We start from the raw sequence: 22,121 nt of genomic DNA, 5'->3' as shown, positions 1-22,121 counted from the left end.
GTACATTTTTGGTCTCCTTATTTAAGGAGGGATATACTAGCATTGGAGGCAGTTTGGAGAAGATTCACTAGGTTGATTCCTGAGATGAAGGGGTTGACTTATGAAGAAAGGTTGAGCAGGTTGGGCCTGTACTCATTGGTGTTCAGAAGAAGCTTGTTGAAACATATAAGATAATGAGGGGGCTCGACAAGGTAGATGCAGAGAGGATGTTTCCATTCATGGGGCAATAGAAACATAGAAACATAGAAAATAGGTGCAGGAGTAGGCCAGTCGGCTCTTCTAGCCTGCACCGCCATTCAATGAGTTCATGGCTGAACATGCAACTTCAGTACCCCATTCCTGCTTTCTCGCCATACCCCTTGATCCCCCTAGTAGTAAGGACTTCATCTAACTCCTTTTTGAATATATTTAGTGAATTGACGTTATCTAGAACTAGGGGGCATAGTTTCAGAATACGGGGTCGTCCATTTAAAACTGAGATGAGGAGGAATTTCTTCTCTCAGAGGGTTGTAAATCTCTGGAATTCTCTGCCCCAGAGAGCTGTGGAGGTTGAGTCATTGAATATATTTAAGGCGGAGTTCCATGATCAGATCAGTCATGATCTTATTAAATGGCGAAGCAGGCTCGAGGGGTAAGTGGCCTACTCCTGCTCCTATTTCTTATGCTCTTATGTATCTTGCTGTTTGTGGGAGCTTGCTTGTGTGCAAATTGGCTGCCGCATTTCCTACATTACAACAGTGACTACACTCCAAATGTACTTCATTGGCTGTAAAGCGCTTTGAGACGTCCGGTTTTGTGAAAGATGCTATATCAATCCAAGTCTTTCTTTCTTTCCACAGATGCTGATTGACTGCTGTGCATTTCCAACTTTTCTCTGTATTTTTCAGATTTCTAGCCCTGGCAGTATACTGCTTTATTATTTTCTAATTTTACTGGTAATATAAATTACTACTTGTTTTAAATTTAACATTTTGTTTTTTTGGTGAGTCTTTGCACTCCAATGCAGATGCTTCCCAGTGTAAGACCATCTCTTCCAACTGATTTCTGATTGATAATTGGCTGAAAGTACTTCTTCCTTTTGTTACCAGGAGGCCTGAGTCAACTATTCCAAAAATCACTGTCAATACTAATGCAGAGCAGTTGAGACAACAGCATTAGCATTATGAGCAACATCACAAAGCAACAGTGGTTCTGATGTCTTCCTTTTTCCTCAACCGAAGATTCCCCTCCACTGTAGTGGCACGTGTTCATCCTATTTCCTGCACTTCTGCCCTCACCCCTTCCACTCTTTCCCAGAACGATCCCTTATCCTCATTTTCACCCCTCCAGCCTCCACATTCAACAGATCAGCCTCCGCCATTTCGGTCACCTCCAGCCACCACCAAACACATCTTCCCCTCCCCTCTTCCCCTCTTCCCATCCCCTCCCTTTTCAGCATTCCGAAGGGACCGTTCCCTCCGTGACACCTGGTTCACTCTTCCATCACCCCGAAAACCCGCTCCCCTTCCCACGGTACCTTTTTGTGCAAGTGCAGGGGATGCAACACTTGCCCTTTCACCTCCTCCCTTTCCACCATTCAGGGCCCCATGCACTCTTTCCAGATGAAACAGTGGTTTACTTGTACCTCTTTCAATTTAGTATACTTTTTTCGCTGTTCACGATGCGGTCTCCTCTACATTGTGAAGATCAAACGCAGATTGGGTAATCGCTTTGCTGAACAGCTCCGTTCAGTCCATAAGCGTGACCCTGTGCTTGCCATTTTAATTCTTCGTCCCACTCCCAAGCTGACCTCTCTGTCTTTGGCCTCCTACACTGTTCCAATGAAGCTGAATGGAAGTTCAAGGAACAGCACCTCATCTTTCAATTAAGCATTTTACAACCTTCCGGACGCAACTCTGATTTCAGTAACTTCAGATCATAACCACTACTCCCATTTCTCAGACAGCAGGTGCTGGTAATGGTTCTGCTGTTGCCAGTTATAACTCCTCAAGATCCATCTTTTGTTTCCTTATTTGACCCATTTGCCTTGCACCATCATCCCATTTGTCATTTAATCACTCCTGCCTTCCATCCTATCACAGACCTTCCATTTTGTTCTTTCCCCCAATCTCCTCCACATCCTCTTTTCCTGCCTCTGCACTTGCTTAAAAACTGTTAAATCTCCAACTTGTTCGAGTTCTGATGAACGGGTCATTGACCTGAAACCTCAACTCTGTTTCTCTCTCCACAAATGCTGCCTGGCCTGCTGAGTATTTCCAGCATTGTCTGTTTTTATTTCACAAAGCAACACCATGGTTATGTGGCTGAAAATCTCACATGCCAAATTTGCCGAATGTATGAAGAGGATTACAGATTTCTTAAAAAAGTTATTTCAGAACCACAGTGGGCAGTGGGAAAGTTTTCAGTACAGATCAGATACTTTTCCCTCATGAAAATGGGAGAAGGAATCTTCCAAAACTGTTGTGCATATCATTGCAGCAACAGCGTTAGGAGAGATTGGAGGCAGCTCTACTTATCCGCCTTTTGACTGGAGAAAGTGTGTCATGAGGAGACTAAGAGAAAGTTGGGGCAAAAAGTTTAAAAATAGGTGGGAGGTTAAATAGAGTCAGCTGTGGCACAGTTGGTAGCACCCTTGGCTCTGAGTTAGAAGGTTGTGGGTTCAAGTCCCACTCCAGTGAACTTTACACAAAAATCTAGGCTGACATTCTTGTGCAGTACCAAGGGAGTGCTGCACTGTTGGGAGTGCTGTTTTTCAGATGAGATGTTAAATTGAAATGTCTGCTCTCTCAGGTGGATGTGAAAGATCCCATGGCACCACTTTGAAGAAGAGCAGGGGAATGTGCCCTGGTCAATTTTTATCCCTCAATCAATATAAAAACAGATTATCTGGTCATTAACACATTGCTGTTTGTGGGAGCTTGCTGTGTGCAAATTGGCTGCCACGTTTCCTATATTACAACAGTGACTACACTCCAAAAAGTACTTCATTGGCTGTAAAACGCTTTGGGATGGCTGGTGGTCGTGAAAAACGCTATATAAATGCAAGTCTTTCTTTCTGTTATGCAGATTCTACAGGGACAAATATGGATGGAGCCAATCAGAATCACTTATGGGGATTTGAGGTGTGCGCATTGAGCAAAATAATTATATTCAAGCAAGCTATTGTTTTGATATTGAAACGAGTCACAAGGTTGGGCTGGGGCATGGGCCACGCTTGCCGCATGCGCAGTGGGAGTCGCGGATGGGAGCGCTGACACGTGCTGGAATCTGGAAGGCGGCTGCAACCGGGCGATTAACGGTAAAAGCGTCGAATGCTCGCGCCGCCGGCTTTGCTTAAACTTTTGTTTCATTGCTCGCTCGAACATTGAGATGTTTTATTGACGGTAAAGGAGGCGAGGTTCTGTTGATTTTTTGACATCATTTTCGTTTCACGCTGGTAAGGGAATTCGATTAAATGGAATTGGAATTGTTTCCATTTCTTTTTTTTTAAATGCAAAACTCCAACGACACGAACAGGAAAGGGCAGTGAAATGTGTGCAAAGACTGGGATTGACCATTTTTATTTCCCCGGTGTTTGGGGAGCTCATTGGCAGTGAACGGATTTATTCACCGACCTCTGCCGTGCAGAGTGAGAAAGTAGGTCTAGGAGTATCCGACATTTAAAGGTTGACAATTACTTCATGTTGACCTTTTGCTGTGTATATAAAAATGTTCATATTAAAAAAGACCAGAAATATGGGAGCTGTTCTGAATGAAATTATCTATCCATCTATCTGTATCTCCTCCGTCTGTCTGTATCTCTATCGATATCTATCTGTCTCTAATATCCATGCATCATAGAAACATAGAAAATAGGTGCAGGAGTAGGCCATTCGGCCCTTCGAGCCTGCACCACCATTCAATATGATCATGGCTGATCATTCCCTCAGTACCCCTTTCCTGCTATCTCTCCATACCCCTTGATCTCTTTAGCCGTAAGGGCCATATCTAACTCCCTCTTGAATATATCCAATGAACTGGCATCAACAGCTCTCTGCGGTAGGGAATTCCACAGGTTAACAACTCTCTGAGTGAAGAAGTTTCTCCTCATCTCAGTTCTAAATGGCCCACCCCTTATCCAAAGACTATGGGCCCAAGTTTCCACAAGAAAAAAACGGGCGTCCCTCCGAGCTGGGTGCACGTTTTTTGCGCCTAAAAAAATCCTCGGTATTCTGCACCTACTTACAGGTCCTCTGGCCCGAGGCGCAGCCAGCACGAGCTGTGGGGGGGGGGGGCGGAGCCAGGTCCCGGCGCTGAAAACAGTGCCGGGACCTCTGCACATGCGCGCTACAGTCGGCACGCAAGTGCATTAGCTCCAGGCGCTGAACTGTGTGGGAGGGGCCCGAAGCACGCAGCCCCTAGCCCTGGCCCAATGGCCTCACTGGGGCTCCTCCCACGGCCAGCTCCTGCTCCCCGCCTGACCAGACCCGACACTCGCCCCCTTCCCCGACCCGACCCGAGACCCGCTTCCCCCCCCCCCGACTGACCCGACGCTCCTGTTCCCCGACCCAACGCCACCCCCCCTCTCCCTCTCGCCCCCCCTCTCCCTCTCCCGCCCCCCCTCTCCCTCTCCCGCCCCCCCTCTCCCTCTCCCGCCCCCCCTCTCCCTCTCCCGCCCCCCCTCTCCCTCTCCCGCCCCCCTCTCCCTCTCCCGCCCCCCCTCTCCCTCTCCCGCCCCCCCTCTCCCTCTCCCGCCCCCCCTCTCCCTCTCCCGCCCCCCCTCTCCCTCTCCCGCCCCCCCTCTCCCTCTCCCGCCCCCCCTCTCCCTCTCCCGCCCCCCCTCTCCCTCTCCCGCCCCCCCTCTCCCTCTCCCGCCCCCCCTCTCCCTCTCCCCTCTCCCTCTCCCGCCCCCCCTCTCCCTCTCCCTCTCCCGCCCCCCCTCCCGCTCAGCGGCACGAACGGCTGCAGAATTCTCCCTGGCTGAAGCACTTTCACACAGGTAGGAAGATGGTTTATTTAATCTTTTCTTGGCTTATAAATGTTTATTCAGGTTGGATTTATTTGTAGAAGTATAAATAAGGATTTATTGTCGAATTTAATGAGTTCCCTTCCCCCACCCACACCCCCCGCCCCCCCCGTTCTGGATGCCTAATTTGTAACCTGCGCCTGATTTTTTAATGTGTAGAACAGGCTTTTTCAGTTCTACAAAAATCTTCACTGGCTCCATTCTACTTTAGTTTGGAGTACATTCTCACTGTGGAAACTTTCAAATCAGGCGTCAGTGGCTGGACACGCCCCCTTTTGAAGAAAAAATTCTGTTCTAAACTAGAACTGTTCTAAACTGACGAACTGCAGAAAAAAAAATGTGGAGAATTGCGATTTCTAAAATAGTCCGTTCTCCACCAGTTGCTCCTAAAAATCAGGCGCGAATCATGTGGAAACTTGGGCCCATAGTCCCCTGGTTCTGGACTTCTCCAACATCGGGAACATTCTTCCCGCACCTAACCTGTCCACTGCATCAGAATCTTATACGTTTCTATGAGATCCCCTCTCGTCCTTCTAAACTCCAGTGAATAAAGGCCTGGTTGATCCAGTCTCTCCTCATACGTCAGTCCAGCCATCCCTGGAATTAGTCTGGTGAACCTTCGCTGCACTCCCTCAATAGCAAGAATGTCCTTCCTCAGATTAGGAGACTAAAACTGAACACAATATTCCAGGTGAGGCCTCACCAAGGCCCTGTACAACTGCAGTGAGACCTCCCTGCTGCTATACTCAAATCCCCTAGCTATGAAGGCCAACATACCATTTGCCACCTTCACTGCCTGCTGTACCTGCATGCCAACTTTAAATGACTGATGAACCATGACACCCAGGTCTTGTTGCACCTCCCCTTTTCCTAATCTGCTGCCATTCAGATAATAATCTGCCTTTGTGTTTTTGCCCCCAAAATGGATAACCTCTCATTTATCCACATTATACTGCAATGCATTTGCCCACTCACCTAACCTGTCCAAGTCGCCTTGCAGCCTCTTAGCGTCCTCCTCACAGCACCACCCAGTTTAGTGTCATCTGCAAACTTGGAGATACTACACTCAATCCCTTCATCTAAATCGTTAATGCATATTGTGAAGAACTGGGGTCCCAGCACTGAGCCCTGCGGCACTCCACTAATCACTGCCTGCCATTCTGAAAAGGACCCGTTTATCCCGACTCTCTGCTTCCTGTCTGCCAACCAGTTCTCTATCCACGTCAGTACATTACCCCCCAATACCATGTGCTTTGATTTTGTACACCAATCTCTTGTGCGGGACCTTGTCAAAAGCCTTTTGAAAGTCCAAATACATCACATCCACTGGTTCTCCCTTGTCCACTCTGCTAGTTACATCCTCAAAAAAATTCCAGAAGATTTGTCAAGCATGATTTCCCTTTCATAAATCCATGCTGACTTGGACTGATCCTGTCACTGCTTTCCAAATGCGCTGCTATTTCATCCTTAATGATTGCTTCCAACATTTTCCGCACTTCTGATGTCAGGCTAACCGGTCTATAATTACCCGTTTTCTCTTCCTCCTTTTTTAAAAAGTGGTGTTACATTAGCTACCCTCCAGTCCATAGGAACTGATCCAGAGTCGACAGAGGGGTGTTGGAAAATGATCACCGATGCTTCCACTATTTCTTTGGCCACTTCCTTAAGTACTCTGGGATGCAGACTATCAGGCCCCGGGGATTTATCGGCCTTCAATCCCATCAATTTCCCTAACACAATTTCCCGCCTAATAAGGATATCCTTCAGTTCCTCCTCCTCACGAGACCCACTGTCCACTAGTACACCCGGAAGGTTATTTGTGTCTTCCTTCGTGAAGACAGAACTGAAGTATTTGTTCAGTTGGTCTGCCATTTCTTTGTTCCCCATTATAAATTCACCTGAATCCGACTGCACGGGACCTACATTTGTCTTCACTAATCTTTTTCTCTTCACATATTTATAGAAGCTTTTGCAGTCAGTTTTTATGTTCCCTGCAAGCTTCCTCTCGTACTCTTATTTCCCCCTCTTAATTAAATCCTTAGTCCTCTGTTGAATTCTAAATTTGTCCCAGTCCTCAGGTTTGTTGCTTTTTCTAGCCAATTTATGTTGATACGGATTCTTTTCCTTCAATCTGTTTCAGCGAATACACTGATTCGAATACTTTAAAGTTTAGTTCAGACTAACTTTATTCAGGCTTCATCGATGAAGGGTCTTGCTCTGATAAAGGGGCACTGACTCCATGAGTCTGTCGAATCCATCAGAGCAAGCAAAAATCATTCCAAAATCAATACATTTATAAAGCTCGTGATTGGTACAACCCCTTTTCATTGTCCTATCACATCAGCTACCGTGGCGATGATACAAGCTAAATTAGTCATTTACACAGTTAATTAAGCAATGCCCCTAATCATGAGAGAAGATTAAGTCATCTCCAGCTTATCTTTGTTTTGCAGGCAAGGAAGACACAGTTCTGCTTCTCTGGATATTCCCACAGTTTAGCTCCTACAGCTGTTGCTACATTCCCATGATCAGACGGTTCCTCAAGGTTGTTTAACAAAGACAAGTCACTCATTGTTTTCCCCTACAGTGAGATCTAAAGAGTCAGCAATAACCATGAGCGGCCATTTTAGAAAGAGTTAATACATTTGAAATTAGTACGGATAATACATATAAAGTTGGTAGCTACAGTGATACAGATTCTCATTTATATGCCTCTTTCTTGATTTTAACACTATCCTTAATTTCCCTTGTTCGCCACGGTTGAGCCACCTTCCCTGTTTTATTTTTACTCCAGACAGGGATGTACAATTGCTGAAGTTCATCCATGTGATCTTTAATTGTTTGCCATTGCTTATCCACCGTCAACCCTTTAAGTATCCTTTGCCAGTCTGTTCTAGCCAATTCACGCCTCATACTGATGAAGTTACCTTTCCTTAAGTTCAGAACCCTAGTTTCCAAATTAACTGTGTCACTCTCCATCTTAATAAAGAATTCTACCATATTATGGTCACTCTTCCCCAAGGGGCCTCGCACAACAAGATTGCTAATTAGTCCCTTCTCATTACACATCACCCAGTCTATGATGGCCAGCTCCCTAGTTGGTTCCATGACACATTGGTCTAGAAAACCATCCATGATACACTCCAGGAAATCCTCCTCCACCGCAATGCTACCAGTTTGGTTAGCCCAATCAATATGTAGATTAAAGTCGCCCATGATAACTGCTGTACCTTTATTGCATACATCCCTTATTTCTTGTTTGATGCTGTCCCCAATCTCACTGCGACTGTTTGGTGGTCTGTTCACAACTCCCACCAGTGTTTTCTGCCCTTTGACATTCCGTAGCTCCACCCATACTGATTCCACATCAGGCTAATGTCCTTCCTTACTATTGCATTAATTTCCTCTTTAACCAGCAACACCACCCCGCCTCCTTTTCCTCTCTCTCTGTTCTTCCTAAATGTTGAATACCCCTGGGTGTTGAGTTCCCAGCCTTGGTCATCCTGGAGCCATGTGGTCCATGATGCCAATTACATCATATCCGTTAACTGCTATCTGCGCAGTTAATTCGTCCACCTTATTCCGAATACTCCTCACATTGAGGCACAGAGCCTTCAGGCTTGTCTTTTTAAACACACTTTGCCAGTTTAGAATTTTGCTGTAATGTGGCCCTTTTTGTTTTTTGCCTTGGGTTTCTCTGCCCTCCACTTTTACTATTCTCCTTTCTATCTTTTACTTCTGCCTCCATTTTATTTCCCTCTGTCTCCCTGCATAGGTTCCCATCCCCCTGCCATAATAGTTTAACTCCTCCCCAACAGCACAAGCAAACACTCCCTCTTGGACATTGGTTCCGGTCCTGCCCAGGTGCAGACCGTCCGGTTTGTACTGGTCCCACCTCCCCCAGAACCGGTTCCAATGTCCCAGCAATTTGAATCCCTCCCTTGTGCACCACTCCTCAAGCCACGTATTCATCTGAGCTATCCTGCGATTCCTATTCTGACTAGCACGTGGCACTGGTAGCAATCCTGAGATTACTACTTTTGAGGTCCTAATTTTGAATTTAGCTCCTAGCTCCCGAAGTTTGTCTTGTAGGACCTCATCCCGTTTTTTACCTATATCGTTGGTACCTATATGCACCACTACAACTGGCTGTTCACCCTCCCTTTTCAGAATATCCTGCACCTGCTCCAAAACATCCTTGACCCTTGCACCAGGGAGGCAACATACCTTCCTGGGGTCTCGGTTGTGGCCACAGAAACGCCTATCTATTCCCCTTACAAACGAATCTATCACTATAGCTCTCCTACTCTTTTTTTCATGCCCTCTTGTGCAGCAGAGCCACCCACGGTGCCATGAATTTGGCTGCTGCTGCTCTCCCCTGATAAGTCATCCCCCTCAACAGTACCCAAAGCGGTGTATCTGTTTTGCAGGGGGATGACCGCAGGGGACCCCTGCACTACCTTCCTTCCACTGCTCTTCCTGTTGGTCACCCATCCACTATCTGGCTGTGTACCCTTTACCTGCGGTAAGACCAACTCGCTAAACGTGCTATTCACGTCATTCTCAGCATCGTGGATGCTCCAGAGTGAATCCACCCGCAGCTCCAGTGCCGCTATACGGTCTGTCAGGAGCTGTAGACGGATACACTTTACGCACACGTCGTCGTCAGGGACACCGGAAGCGTCCCTGACTTCCCACATGTTACAGGAGGAGCATAACACATGTCCGAGCTCACCTGCCATGACTTAGCCCTTAGATAAACTTAATTTGGCAACAACAATGCTAAATGTTACTTACTGATATAGAAAAGAAAAAAGAAAAACTGCTCATCAATCACCAGTCAATCATTTACCCCCTTGGCTGTGACGTCACCTTTTGATTTCTTTCTTCTACTTTTTTGCCTCCCTGCTGCAGCTGCACCAGCAGGCCTCTCCGACTCACAAACTCCCGAGCCTCTCCTCGATGCTGGGCCTTTTGTAGGCCGCCTCGATCTCCCCACTCCGCCTCTCTGACTCATGCATCCATCCATCCATTTCTCTATCCATCCGTCCATGTCGCCATCCGTCCATTCATCTGTCGCCATCCGTCCATTCATCTGTCGCCATAAAGATCTCTCCATATATCTCGTGCCTCTCCGTATATCTCGTGCCTTTCCATCCATCCATCTCTATATCCATAGGTCACATCCACACATTATAGCAGGGGACAGTGATAGAAGGTACTTGGAGCACATTGTTGAAAGGGACAGGCTTTTTAATTTAGGTGACTAATTTTGGTGACTGATTAGGCTTGTAGTATAAAAGGTGTCTGACTCTTTCCACCGAGTTACTTTTCCCCCAGCCTTGTGACATTTGCTCCTGTGTGTACTGTGTGCCTATTATGAATTGGCTCGGCACCGTAGTGTATTAAAAGTTCATAGTTGTGATGTAATAGACATTTAATTTTTCAATTTTAGCTTCAACTAAAGTTGCCTCTGAATACTGGCACAATTGCACATGGATCTTCATGGTAACAAATACCCACGACCCATGTCTTGGATGTTTACGCATGAACCACAAGAAAACAACGTGAAGATAGCCTAAGTTCTTGACATGTGCAATGAGCCAACATTTCCAATGGATCTAAAACCTTGGGTTTGATCACTGAATGCATGGTTCACACTAACCAGATCAACAGGTGGACACTTTGGCTTTAGTCATAAATATTGCTCTTGTGTTCAGTGCCAGATACCACTACCAACAAGCAGGGTTATGACTTTATACAGTAATGGGCCAGAATTCACTATGGCAGGGCATATAATGGCATCTGCCATTAGTTAGACTTGCCCTTGAATATTTGCATTTTTCAATTTTCTGCATGGCAAGTTGCTGAGAGTGCGTCGCAGCGTGGGAAATGGGGCATCTGGGACCTGAGTGAACGGGACAAGCAATGGTATATTTCCTTAACCAATAAGATTGAATAATTGGGAAATAAACAGCGCAAGGACCGAGAAGAAAGTGTAAGTTAGAATGGGTGAATTCAATATCAAATTGGGTATATGAAGAAATAACAAGAGGGAAAGAAAGATTAGATTGAGAGAGAAAGACAGAAAGGAAAAGTAAAAAATCAAATTTGTACAATTAATGAATGAAGGAATGAGACTCCATACTTGTAATAGTTAATTTTCAATGTTCGAGTTTGCTTGGTAGTAATTAACACATGCCACCTTGTTAAACAGGTACTAAGACTGAAGTGGACAAGACTTGATTTTCTGTGGTGAATTTAGTTTGTATCTATCGCACAAATATCGGAACTTCACATCATTCAATGCATTTCAATGGTGAGGCACACAGTGTGATGCCGTTTTTGCGCAGGGGTGCATTGCAACTCAGACGGCAACTTTTGAATTTTGCATTTAACGGCACATCTGCGCCTTGCCTGAAGTTGCTGTAGCATTTGTGCATTAAAAACGATGAGCACCATTAGCGTCACTGTTATTTTGACAGTAAATTATGGCCTGACACGTTTTTCAGGATTGTCCAGTGGCCAAACAGAAACCCTTGTTACTATTAATAGCAACATGAATTCACATGAATGTTCTTGTGTTCTAATCATTAGATAAAATAAGCAGTCTATCTAACTATAGCATGTTCCAATCTACAAATCCAGTTCATTAACAATTAAATAGTAGTGGAAATCAATATAGCAGATTCCACTTGATCAAACAATTTCTACCTTCTACACATTGGATGAAAAAAATCTGATTTGGGTGAGGAAGGGAATGGAGAGGATGGGGAGGAGGAAGGCGGAGGGCATCGGTGGAGATGCGGAGGGGGTGGGGGGGGTGGGGGTTGAGGACATAAGAGGGGTGAATAGGGTAAGGGGGTTGAGGGGGAGAAAAAGGAAATTGGAGGGGGAGGGGAATGAGGAGTGCAAACAGCCGTGGTTTTAAACATCAAAAAATCAGGGGGGTAACCTTGCAAACTTATTAATGCTGGCTTCTGTTCTCGGGGAGAAAAGGCTTTGCTGCCAACTAATTCAATAGTTAACTGCTGTATAGTCTGGGTGTTCAGAGACACGACAGTAGTTCAGTGAGTGATAAATGATGGACTTATGAAACCTTGAAGGGGGAAAATAATAATGAAAAAGATTATAAAAATGTCAACTGAGTTACGAAGGAATTGAAATACATAGTTAAAGTTTTTTTTAACCATAAAGTCTCACTACTGCATAGTATCCTACTGTGTGTTGCCACCTGGCTGGGTGAATGTGACAATAAAGATGTGACACCCTTACAATTGAAAATGATCACAGCACCATTACATGTGTAACTGGTACTACAGGCACTATAATGGGTTCGTCCATAGGGTCAAGGTTCCAATGAAAGTTTTCGATGAAGCAAGAGCCCCGTGTACCAAATGTAATATAGTATATTATAGTTATGTTCTTATAGCAAATAGGATAGATTACTGAAATGTAAAGACAGGCCTGATCAATTCCTGGCACAAAAGTTTCCCTGGTGACCCTGGCTGCAAACTTCATTCACCAGGAACCAAGGCAGGAGTTGGCAACATCTGTCAATGTGTATTCAATTATGCATAGCATTTCTGTCCATACTTTTGAGACTTTATTGCCTTCATTTAGCAGCTGTGGACAGTCTCATGTGACAGACCAGTCCGACAACTCCCTCAAGAGCCTCCCACTGTGTAATAGTTCTACTTCGTTAGACTACCTACCTAAAGAATATCCTCCGCACTGCACTTGCATCCAACTGTCCTATGGGTTGCCAAGGTAACAATTCTGTCTTGAGAAGGGAGAATGGAAAATAAAGCAACTGTAGACCAATCAGTCTAAAATTATTATTGGGTAAGCTTTGAGAACCTATATTGTGGAATAAAATGCATGGGTTGATTAAAGGCAAGGGATTTGTGAAAGGCAAGCTACATGGCAAAATTAACAGATTTCCTTGAGGAAACACTGAAATGTATTAGTAAAGGAAATGCTGTTGATCTGTGTATGAATTTTCAGAAGGCATTTGATAATGCGCAATAAAGGGTCTCCCAGGAATCACTGTTAGGATTTTTGCTCTTAACATATGTAAATGATCTGGACTTGCGTATAATGAGCACACTATTAAAATTTGCAAATGGCATAAAGGTGCGAAGTGTGATCTGTGAAGAGGACTAAAGATTTTCAGGAGGACATGAGAGAAGCCAGGTGAAATGTTGGATGACACACTTTGGGAGGAAGAATGAGAGGAAACATACATAAGAACCATCAACATTGTTTTTTTAAAGCATTTTCACTATCATTTCCATTACATTTTTTGGATGGTGAATAGTTAAGAAAATATCAGAGGAGTAAGGGAAGGATAATGGCTTTGAGCTAGTTAGTGAGTGATTAAAAAAAAAACACAAGTAGAAGGGACAAGGGATATCAAAGTTAAATGGCACAAAGAATAAGGGTCATTGTTTTTTTTTTAAAGTTGAGTGATGAATACACAAAGCAATCAAACACAATTGGAGAGATAAAAACATTAATAATTATGGAGGGATATGCTGTAGTAGCTATAATAGATATTACTTAGGTTTGGACGGGACTGGGAACTTTATATTCCTGATTATAATTCCAGTAGAGATAGGAAAATGGGGTTTGTGGTATCCGTATCAATGAAGGATTCTGTCGCAGGGTTAGAATGTAGGGATCTCCTAGGGGGTGGCATTAAGACAGAATCGTTGTGGATAGAATTAAGGAATTGGAAGGAAAATTGTATAGTTGTTGCTGCACATTAGAGTCCAGCAAACAGATGAGAGGGAGATCAGCAGATAATTGAGAGATATGCAAGAGCAACAGGGCAGTAACACTGGATAATTTTCACTATCCTAAAGTTTATGCACGTGGTCAAAGTGGGGATAGCTTTTTAGAATTCAATCAAGAATGGAACATATAATTCATGGAATGATGCAGAAGGGTATGGAAGAACAGAGACACCTAGGGTTTCAGATTCATATTTGCTGAACGTGCAGGTGCATAAAGTCATAAAAGGCCAATGCAGTTCTGATTTTATAAATAGAGACATAATGTACAAGAGTAAAGAGGTAAAAACATTTATGCTGGGCAATGGTTAGACCACTGTGCAGTTTTGCGTGCCCCATTAAAGCAGTGTTGTCCAATACATTAGCACTAATCATGATTGGCTAATTGTATTTCTGATTAGTTATCATCATTGAGCATGTGATGGTGAGGGATGTATATATTAACTTTTCTGTTGGTAAAATGGTAAGACAAAAAGCAGAATGTGTGTTTTTTGAACATTGAGTTGTTTTACTTCCTTTGTTACTGAATGGTGGTAGATGTTTAAATAAATATACACATTGAGTATGTAAGATGTTTCCACCTTAATTAGTGAATGTGGCTAAAATGGTGTCGCCGTAGCCACATTTGTGGCTTGTCAGCAATTTCCATTGGACAACACTGCCTTATAGAAAGGACATTAAAGCCATAGGAAATGTACAGTGAAGATTCACCAGGATGATATCTGGGATGAGAAACTATAATAATGAAAGGATTGATTGGGACTAATTCCACTGCAGCAGAGAAGAGGAAATTTAATGAAGATGTTTTACAATGATCAAGGGTTTTGATTGGGTCAATAGAAAGTGACGGTTTCCTTTGGTTGGGGAGTTGATGACAAAGGGTCAAACATAACAGGGAAGGCAATTCAGCAATTTAGTTAGATCATGGCTGAACTGTACCTCAACTCTATTTACCCACCTTTGCTTCATTCAGAAGAATGAGAGATGATCTTATCGAAACGTATAAGATTATGAAGGGGCTTGACAAGGTAGATGCAGAGAGGATGTTTCCACTGGTGGGGGAGACTAGAACTGGAGGGCATGATCTTAGAATAAGGGGCCGCCCATTTAGAACTGAGATGAGGAGAAATTTCTTTGAGGGTTGTGAATCTGTGGAATTCGTTGCCTCAGAAAGCTGTGGAAGCTGGGACATTAAATAAATTGAAGATAGAAATAGACAGTTTCTTAAACGATAAGGGGTTATGGGAAGTGGAGCTGAGTCCATGATCAGATCAGCCATGATCTTATTTAATGGCGGAGCAGGCTTGAGGGGCCATATGGCCTACTCCTGCTCCTATTTCTTATGTTCTTATTCTTATCTTTTAATACCTTTGCATAACAAAAATCGAAAATTCTCACTCTTGAAAATGTCAATTGACCCAGCATCCCCAGCCTTTTGATGCAAGTTCTAGATTTCCACAACCCATTGTGTGAAAAAATGCTTTGATTTCACCCTAAAATAACCTAGCTCTAATTTTAAGATTATGCCACCTTTTTCTGGATATCCCACCAGAGGAAATAGTTTCTCCATCTCCCCTAGCGAATGCCTTTACCACTTTAAAGACCTCAATTAGAGCACCCCTCAACCTTCTAAACTTAAGTGAATACTTGCCAAGTTTATGCTCATAATAATCTTAACTTTATTTTCTCAACTTAGCAATCTTGCTTTGCTATCTTTTTTCCTTTTACTTTCTGTACTCTTCTCCAGATCTATTCACGTCTTTCTTAACTCTTGTAACCTCTGTCTGTTTTGTTTTGGGTGTTACAGACACCATCTTTTGTACATTGAATATCAAAGTGAAGATTGTTGGCCATCTAGGGTAACATATGTATTTCTTTTCCCCCCCATCCTTCCCTGACCACCATTGGTGTGAGAGCTTGATAGAGCTACCTAGGCCCTATTCTGTCGATCTGTCTCCCTAAGCCTCTTCATTTCTGTCTCCTTTTAAAAACTTCCTCAAAGCTCATCTTCACACAGGAGCCTTAGTCACCCATTCTAAATTCCTTCCCTTGCTCATTATTCCATTCATCTTACAATTACTTTGTAAAATATCTTGGGGCTTATTTTACATTTAAAGGTCCTATGTTTCACATTGGTGATGCAATACACTGATGTTCTAAAGTAGTGTCATGAAATGATGAGAGTTTATGAAATTTTTTTTAAATAGCAAATTCTAATTTCAGGAAATGCAAATCACCTTGTTATTAAATCAGTCATATCTGCTCTTCGAGCAGAAATATTCACTTAAAATGAGGATGTACTTTTTCCTTGCTCTTTCTCCTTAGTTCCTAGTTTTGGGACGTGTAAATGTCTGCTCTTTCAAATTACTGCATCAGCTGGTGAATGAGAGGTCAGAATAACTAGTTCTAGGTTATAACTCTTAAAAAGGATTATCCCTCTGTGTTAAGCTATGTGTTATATTCAGAACCACCATTTTAGTGACTGGAAAACTCAATTTTTGTATTTAATGGCCTGGAATTTGTAGTCGGGATGACGGCGAACTGGCAGTGTGCTCCGTCCTTCCGTCTTTGAAACTGACCGCAAATTTGGGATTTGGCGCAGGCACATGCAGAAATTCCGAAGTTGCAGTCAGTCAGTGACAGCTCTGCCCTCCCCCCCCCCCCCCCCCCCCCCCAACAGAGCTGCAAGTCAGTGAAATCTTGCAAAATCATTGAAACTGATGAAAATATCGTCTCTTCCTCAGTAAGTACGCTGTTAAATTCCGCACTAAAGGTTAGATCCAAAGGGATTAGGTGTAACTGTGGTTTTAACAGCATTATTACTGCTAAACAAATGTTACGGGCCTGAAAAACAAATTTTAACTTTGTGCAGCGTGAAATTTGTCCATTTTAATAAAAAATCTAATTTTTTTTTAAGAACATTTCAAATTTAAAAAATGTTTTCTTTTGATGTTTGGCAATCTTTCAGGTTTGCCTTCTCCCCATGTGAAAGCCCCAATCTTTGTTTTGCTGTCTCTAACATTTTTTAAAAGTTTGAATTTTAAGAGCTTACTCACCTCCTTGTTCATGGTCTGTGAGAATTCTGCCTTTTGATTGGCTGCTTAGACAGGCTGTTGTCATAGCAGTTCGCACAAGGGGATCCCAATTAACATCTGTTGATTTGAATTGAAGGTCAGAAAACTTTAAGTTCTTGACACAGATTGGGAGATCCTTGTGCAAAGCGTACTTTGGGGCCAGCAGCACTGACTGCACTCGATCAGCTCCGCTGGGCAGGCCATATAGTTCGCATGCCAGACACGAGACTCCCAAAGCAAGCGCTCTACTCTGAGCTCCTTCACGGCAAACGAGCCAAAGGTGGGCAATGGAAATGTTACAAGGACACCCTCAAAGCCTCCCTGATAAAATGCAACATCCCCACTGACACCTGGGAGACCCTGGCCAAAGACCGCCCTAAGTGGAGAAAGTGCATCCGGGAGGGCGCTGAACACCCCCGAGTCTCAATGCCGAGGGCATGCAGAAATCAAGCGCAGGCAGCGGAAAGAGCGCCCGGCAAACCTGTCCCACCCACCCCTTTCCTCAACGACTATCTGTCCCACCTGTGACAAAGTCTGTGACTTTCTTATTGGACTGTTCAGACACCAAAGAACTCACTTCAGGAGTGGAAGCAAGTCTTCGATTCCGAGGGACTGCCTATGATGATGATGATGACTTTGGGGCCCGCAGCAAATGCCTTTGCTTCGCTGCTGACTGCAAATTCTGGGCAATTATATATGGTTTTTTACTATTTTTAAGTTTTTCCTTGGTTTATAATTTGGTTCACTGGTTTGCAGTGGGTGAATAAATTATTTTAGAAGGGATTACAGAGTTTTTAATCTTTTGAGGGATTGTATTCTGTCCTTTTTTTCCACGGAAACAGCAAATCAAATCATGAGCTTTTGTGATACATCACTTTAGAAAAATGCCATTGGGAAACTCTGCTAGTCATTTGTCAAGATGAAGTGGAGATCTCTGCTACCTTTGTGATCAGTGTAATATACTTAACTATGCATATAGCTTTGTAAACTCTGTTTTTAACTTTCAGGTGCTTTGAAATAACAAGGATTACCATCTCCCAGAGAGATGTCTGAAAAAATTAATTATTCCAGACTTGATACTGCAAAGATCCTACAACAGAAATCAGAAAAGATTAAAAAAGGTAGCAACGTTTTTAAGATGGACGGCATCTTGGATAGTGCTTCAGAAGTCCTCATAAGTGCACGTTTACATCCTAATTTTGCAATTAGTAAATCTGTGTTCGAAGATGGAAGTGCCAGCTTACCAAAAAAGAGAAATTTCAATTTTTGTGAGCGAGCCAAGGAATACTTTGCCGATCCTGCCCATCAATCAAACGTTAATAGATTGGGTGGAGGTAACATCAAAGAAAACAATAAAACTGGATTATTGCTACAACTGAATGGAGAAATTCCGCAATATGTTGACATTGAAGGTAATTGCTTTCTACTGTGATTAAGAACTTGATTTAATTATGCTGTTGTAATAAAATGAGACATAATTTATTAAATTTGGAACATATATATATATACAACTTTGGGGAGACAAACATTTTATTAAGGCATGAAATCTAGCTAGATTGTGTGCAGTGCCTTGTTATACTCTGGGCATTTGAGTTGCATTAATGGGAGATGTAAACTCCTGAATTTTTCAGACTCCGTTTGAAATGTATGAGGAACTGGAGAATGTAAGGTTATCTTTCAGTTTTGTATTGCATTATATTTTATCTAAGATTCCTTTCACCATGTCTCTGTTTTGGTTATTCAAGTAATTCTGTGAATAATAACACTTGCTGATTATGGTTCTGTGAAGCGCTTTGGGATATTTTTCGACATTTAAAGGTGCTACATAATTACAAATTGTCATCATTCCATGCATTTGTGGTTTTGTTACAAACTCTGCACCCACTCCCTCCACCACTAATGCACTGTGGTTGCAGTGTGTACTAGTTACAGGGTGCACGGCAGCAACTCACCAAGGCTTCTTCGACAGCACCTCCCAAACCTGCAACCGAGAAGGACAAGGGTAGCAGGTACGTGAGAACACCATCACCTCCAGATTCCCCGCCAAGTTCCACACCATCACAACTTGGACGTGTATTGACCAGGCCAGCATTTATTGTCCATCACTATTTGCCCTTGAGAAGGTGGTGGTGAACCACCTTCTTGAACTGCTGCTGACCTTGTGATGAAGGAACGGCGATATATTTCCAAGTCAGGATGGTGTGTAACTTGAAGGGGAACTTGCAGATGATGGTGCTCCCGTGCCCCTGCTGCCCTTGTCCTTCTCAGTGGTAGAGGTCGCGGGTTTGGGAGGTGCTGTTGAAGCCTTGGCGAGTTGCTGCAGTGCATCTTGTAGATGGTACACACTGCAGCTTCGGTATGCCGGTGGTAGAGGGAGCGAATGTTGAAGGTGGTGGATGTGGTGCCAATCAAGGGGGCTGCTTTATCCTGGATGGTGTCAAGCTTCTTGAATGTTGTTGGAGCTGCACTCATCTAGACAAGTGGAGAGTATTCCATCACTCTCCTGACTTGTGCCTTGTAGATGGTAGAAAGGCTTTGAGGGAGTCAGGAGATGAAACACTTTTAATAGAATACCCAGTCTCTGACCTGCTCTTGTTGCCACAATATTTATGTGGCTGGTCCAGTTAAGTTTCTGGTCAATGGTGACCCTCGGGATGTTGATTGGGGATTTGGCAATGGTAATGCCATTGAATATTATGGGGAAGTGGTTGGACTCTCGCTTGTTGGAGATGGTCATTGCCTGGCACTTGTGTGGCGCGAATGTTACTTGCCGCTTATCAGCCCAAGCCTGAATGTTGTCCAGGTCTTGCTGCATGCGGGCATGGACTGCTTTGTTAAGTTCTATTTCGGGTGGTCAGCTGCATTCGACAACAATCGAGTCAGATACCTTCAATCTTTGCATCTTTATTGAAGCAGCTTCGGACCTATTACCAAACTGCCAGCACAGAGTCTATAGATTCCGGGGCAGGCAGACAAAAGGTCTGCCTATCCTTACAGACGCATCCTTTTTATTCTTACAAACTAGAGGAGGTATGGCCCGCTTCATCAATCACAGTGTGTTACTAGGGCTTCATGAATTGACAGTCTGTTTATCTTTAGAACACTTTATACTTTTACGAGCGGAATAGCCCAGCTTAATCACACGAGGCAATCACACGAGGCAAATGTGCACCTTATCAAGCCATGGCCATAAACCCTTGTTTATCAGTGATGGTCACACAAGCTACTTTACCCCCTACTTTCTCACGAGAAACCAAGTCTGCCTTTCCTTACTTGCTTATTGATTCCTTGAACCATTTTATTAACCCTTTCATGATTCTTCCACCTACATTCACAGCTTCATTTTTGGAGGAGTTGCAAATGAAACTGAACAATATTCAATCATCAGCGAACATCCCCACTTCTGACCTTACGATGGAGGGAAGGTCATTGGTGAAGTAGCTGAAGATGGTTGGTCCTAGGACACTGCCCTGAAGAACTCCTGCAGTGATGTCCTGGGGCTGGGATGATTGACCTCCAACAACCACAACCATCATCCTTTGTGCTCGGTATGACTCCAGCCAGTGGAGAGTTTTAGAAACATAGGAACATAGAAAATAGGTGCAGGAGTAGGCCATTCGGCCCTTTGAGCTTGCACCACCATTCAATATGATCATGGCTGATCATGCAACTTTAGTACCCATTCCTTCTTTCTCACCATACCCCTTGATCCCTTTAGCTGCAAGGGCCACATCTAACTCCCTTTTGAATGTATCTAACAAACTGGCCTCAACAACTTTCTGTGGTAGAGAATTCCACAGGTTCACAATTCTGAGTGAAGAAGTTTCTCCTCATCTCGGTCCAAAATGGCTTACCCCTTATCTTTAGACTGTGACCCCTGGTTCTAGACTTCGTCAACATCGGGAACATTCTTCCTGCATCTAACCTGTCCAATCCCGTCAGAATGTTATATGTTTCTATGAGATCCCTTCTCATTCATCTAAATTCCAGGGGACATAAGCATAGTTGATCCAGTCTTTCTTCACATGTCACTCCTGCCATCCCGGGAATCAGTCTGGTGATCCTTCGCTTCACACCCTCAATAACAAGAATGTCTTCAGATTAGGAGACCAAAACTGTACACAATATTCAAGGTGTGGCCTCACCAAGGCCCTGTACAACTGCAGTAAGACCTCCCTGCTCCTATACTCAAATCCTCTTGCTATGAAGGCCAACATACCATTTGCCGCCTTCACCACCTGCTGTACCTGCATGCCAACTTTCAATGACTGCTGTACCATGACACCCAGGTCTCGTTGCACCTCCCCTTTTCCTAATCTGTCACCATTCAGATAATATTCTGTCTCCTTGTTTTTGCCACCAAAGTGGATAACCTCACATTTATCTACAGTATACTGCGTCTGCCATGCATTTGCCCACTCACCGAACCTGTCCAAGTCACCCTGCAGCCTCTCAGCATTCTCCTCACAGCTCACACTGCCACCCAGCTTAGTGTTATGTATCTGGACTTGTGTATATACTCTGTACAGCCACCAGAGAGCTCATCCCCTGGAGTCCCAAGGGATCCCATAATCCCTTGGAAGCACAGGTATTTAAGGAGGCTTCACAGGTTCGAGAGGCACTCTGGAGACCTGCAATAAAAGACTAAGCTCACACTTTACTTTGAGCTCACAGTATTCAGCTTGACTCTTTCTCCAGACACTACAACTGCCGACGAGATTCAGATAGCGAACTCAAAGATGCAGAAAACAGTGGGCATCCTGGAGAAATTCTCGGAGGGAGATGATTGGGAAACTTTTGTGGAGCGACTTGACCAATACTTCATGGCCAACGAGCCAGATGGGGAAGTGAGTGCTGCCAAACGTAAAGCGATCCTCCTCACCGTCTGGGGCACCAACGTATGGTCTCATGAAGAATCTGCTCAGTCCAGCGAAACCCACGGAGAAATCGTATGACGTTTGTGCACACTGGTCCGAGGGAATTTGAACCCGAAGGGAAGCGTTCTCATGGCGAGGTACCGGTTCTACACCTACAAAAGGTCTGAAGGTCAGGAAGTGGCGGGTTATGTCGCCGAGCTAAGACGCCTTGCACGACATTGTGAATTTGAAGGACTTTGGGAGCACATGCTCAGACCTTTTCGTACTTGGCATTAGCCACGAAACCATACTTCGCAAACTTTTGACTGTAGAGACCCCAATCTTGAGTAAGGCCAAAGCGATAGCCCAGGCATTCATTGCCACCAGCGAC

The 22,121-nt window shown here is 44.0% G+C and overlaps 1 protein-coding gene across 5 annotated transcripts in view; it reads left to right on the top strand.

The window, feature by feature from the left end:
- The first annotated feature begins 3,239 nt into the window (after window positions 1-3,239).
- Window positions 3,240-22,121, top strand: part of tdrd1 (tudor domain containing 1) — a 190,515-nt gene continuing 171,633 nt past the window's right edge. The window contains exons 1-3 of one of the 5 annotated variants that reach the window (XM_070876597.1): window positions 3,265-3,298; window positions 12,632-12,775; window positions 17,882-18,286. In XM_070876597.1, coding sequence (XP_070732698.1) covers window positions 17,920-18,286 — 367 coding nt within the window. In that variant the 5' untranslated portion in view covers window positions 3,265-3,298; window positions 12,632-12,775; window positions 17,882-17,919. The other 4 variants (XM_070876596.1, XM_070876594.1, XM_070876598.1 and 1 more) reach the window with 4 other exon arrangements.

The sequence above is a fragment of the Pristiophorus japonicus genome, chromosome 3 (assembly GCF_044704955.1).
Source record: "Pristiophorus japonicus isolate sPriJap1 chromosome 3, sPriJap1.hap1, whole genome shotgun sequence".
Taxonomy (NCBI): Eukaryota; Metazoa; Chordata; class Chondrichthyes; family Pristiophoridae; genus Pristiophorus; species Pristiophorus japonicus.
The sequence above is the reverse complement of the archived record's forward strand: the minus strand, read 5'-3'. Positions and strand labels throughout refer to the sequence as shown.